A 1,621-nucleotide genomic window follows, 5' to 3' on the forward strand; every position below is an offset into this window, starting at 1 on the left:
TTTATCACATAAAACATATCATTATTTTAATTTTTAAAAAGTGAAATATATATTTTCATGCATACATAAAATTACATATGTTAAAATTTTATTTTAGGTATTACTTCTTTTCGATTCAATATTTGAATCTTAAACCTCTCTTTCTACTGGTTCAATTGGATTACATATGTTAAAATTTTATTTTAGGTATTACTTATTTTCGATTCAACATTTGAATCTTAAACCTCTCTTTCTACTGATTCAATTGGTTCAATGTCAATCCAAATTTTACAACTTTGTATATAATTTCATAACTTTCCTAAGAGTATCACCTAAATTACTCGAACACACATTACAAGCAATTCTTCATCGTCGCCGGCGACCAAGCGGAGGACGAAACAAGCCGCCGCCACTTCCATCTCAAAACAAGCTTATTAGAACCATCTTCTTCAACCTCATATCCATCACCGAACAGCTTAACCAGCATTAAAGCTAGTGAGACATTGAACCCACTGAAACCCACTCGCCGGAATCCTCCCCCCGCCATCCACTCCCCAACTCCTCCTCCTCCTCCTTCTTCCTCACAACAAACCCTACTCACTGCCGCCACGATTCTTGGAGCAAATATCTCCCTCTCCACCATCTTCCTCGCCCTCCTCTGCTTCTGAAACCCTTGTTCTACCGCTTCCATCATCACCCAATACCTCTCCATCTCATCCACAAACCTCCCCATAAACCCCTCTGCTTTTCTTCCCCCGCTTTCCTCCTCCACCACCGTCACCAAGCTCGCTCCGACGGCCGCTGCGCTGCTGATGAATGATTTGATATAGGCGGCGGAGCGGTGTGGAGCTTGCGGTGAGTGAAGAACACAGTTCAGTATTATTGCTTCCCCTTCAATCGGCTTCAGAGCAGCCGGCCGGAATCTCTGATTCAATCCGAGTTTACAATGGCCGAATGTGAACGGAAGGTTTACGGATGACGCAAAGGCAGTCAGTCTTTGCCCTGTTTCTTCAACCTTCACCGTCGATTTCCCGCCGGCAATCGCGGTGATTCGGAGACTGTGTGAAGTAAAGGTGCCATTTTTATCAGAAACCAGAGCTTGCATCAGCGAGGCCCATTGAAGCCCCTCCTTGACGTCGAAATCAATGATGTGAACTCGGCGGGATCCATTGACGGCTTCGAGGATGGATTGATTGGCGGTGAAATGGCCGAAGCTGGTGTACGGCGACATGTCCTGCATCAGCTGGAGAGCAGAGGGCTCGTCGCCGGCGGGAGGGAGATTAAAGGTGGGACCTTTTCCGGCGAGGAGGATTTGCAGAGCTTCGGTGAAGTGTAAGCCTAGTCTTTCGAAGATTGTTGCGGCGGATTCCGACGGGAGAAGCAGTGATTTGAGACGTTTCAGTATAACTCCGGCGAGCTCTCGCTGCTTGTGGGCGGTTCGGAGGGCTTCTGCAGCAGCAATGAGAAGGTGAAGAATGCGGAGGTTTTTGTGGTGGGGAGCGGTGGCCGGCGGTGGATGTTCGGACGGCAAGCTGGAGAAGATGGCGACGTCGAAGGGGTAGGAAGGGAAAGTGTCACCGTTGCCGCAGAAGGGATTAAGGTTTGTCGCCGGTGAGCGGTGGGCCGCCGTAACGTCGGCGTT

At 48.2% G+C, this 1,621-nt stretch overlaps 1 protein-coding gene across 1 annotated transcript in view; it reads right to left on the bottom strand.

The window, feature by feature from the left end:
• Nucleotides 1-331: 331 nt before the first annotated feature.
• Nucleotides 332-1,621, bottom strand: part of LOC110029523 (nodulation-signaling pathway 2 protein-like) — a 1,664-nt gene continuing 374 nt past the window's right edge. Inside the window, exon 2 of the mRNA XM_020731851.1 lies at nucleotides 332-1,428. Coding sequence (XP_020587510.1) covers nucleotides 332-1,428 — 1,097 coding nt within the window. The remainder of the gene's footprint in view (nucleotides 1,429-1,621) is intronic.

This window comes from Phalaenopsis equestris, unplaced genomic scaffold (assembly GCF_001263595.1).
Source record: "Phalaenopsis equestris unplaced genomic scaffold, ASM126359v1 Scaffold000589, whole genome shotgun sequence".
Lineage (NCBI taxonomy): Eukaryota > Viridiplantae > Streptophyta > Magnoliopsida > Asparagales > Orchidaceae > Phalaenopsis > Phalaenopsis equestris.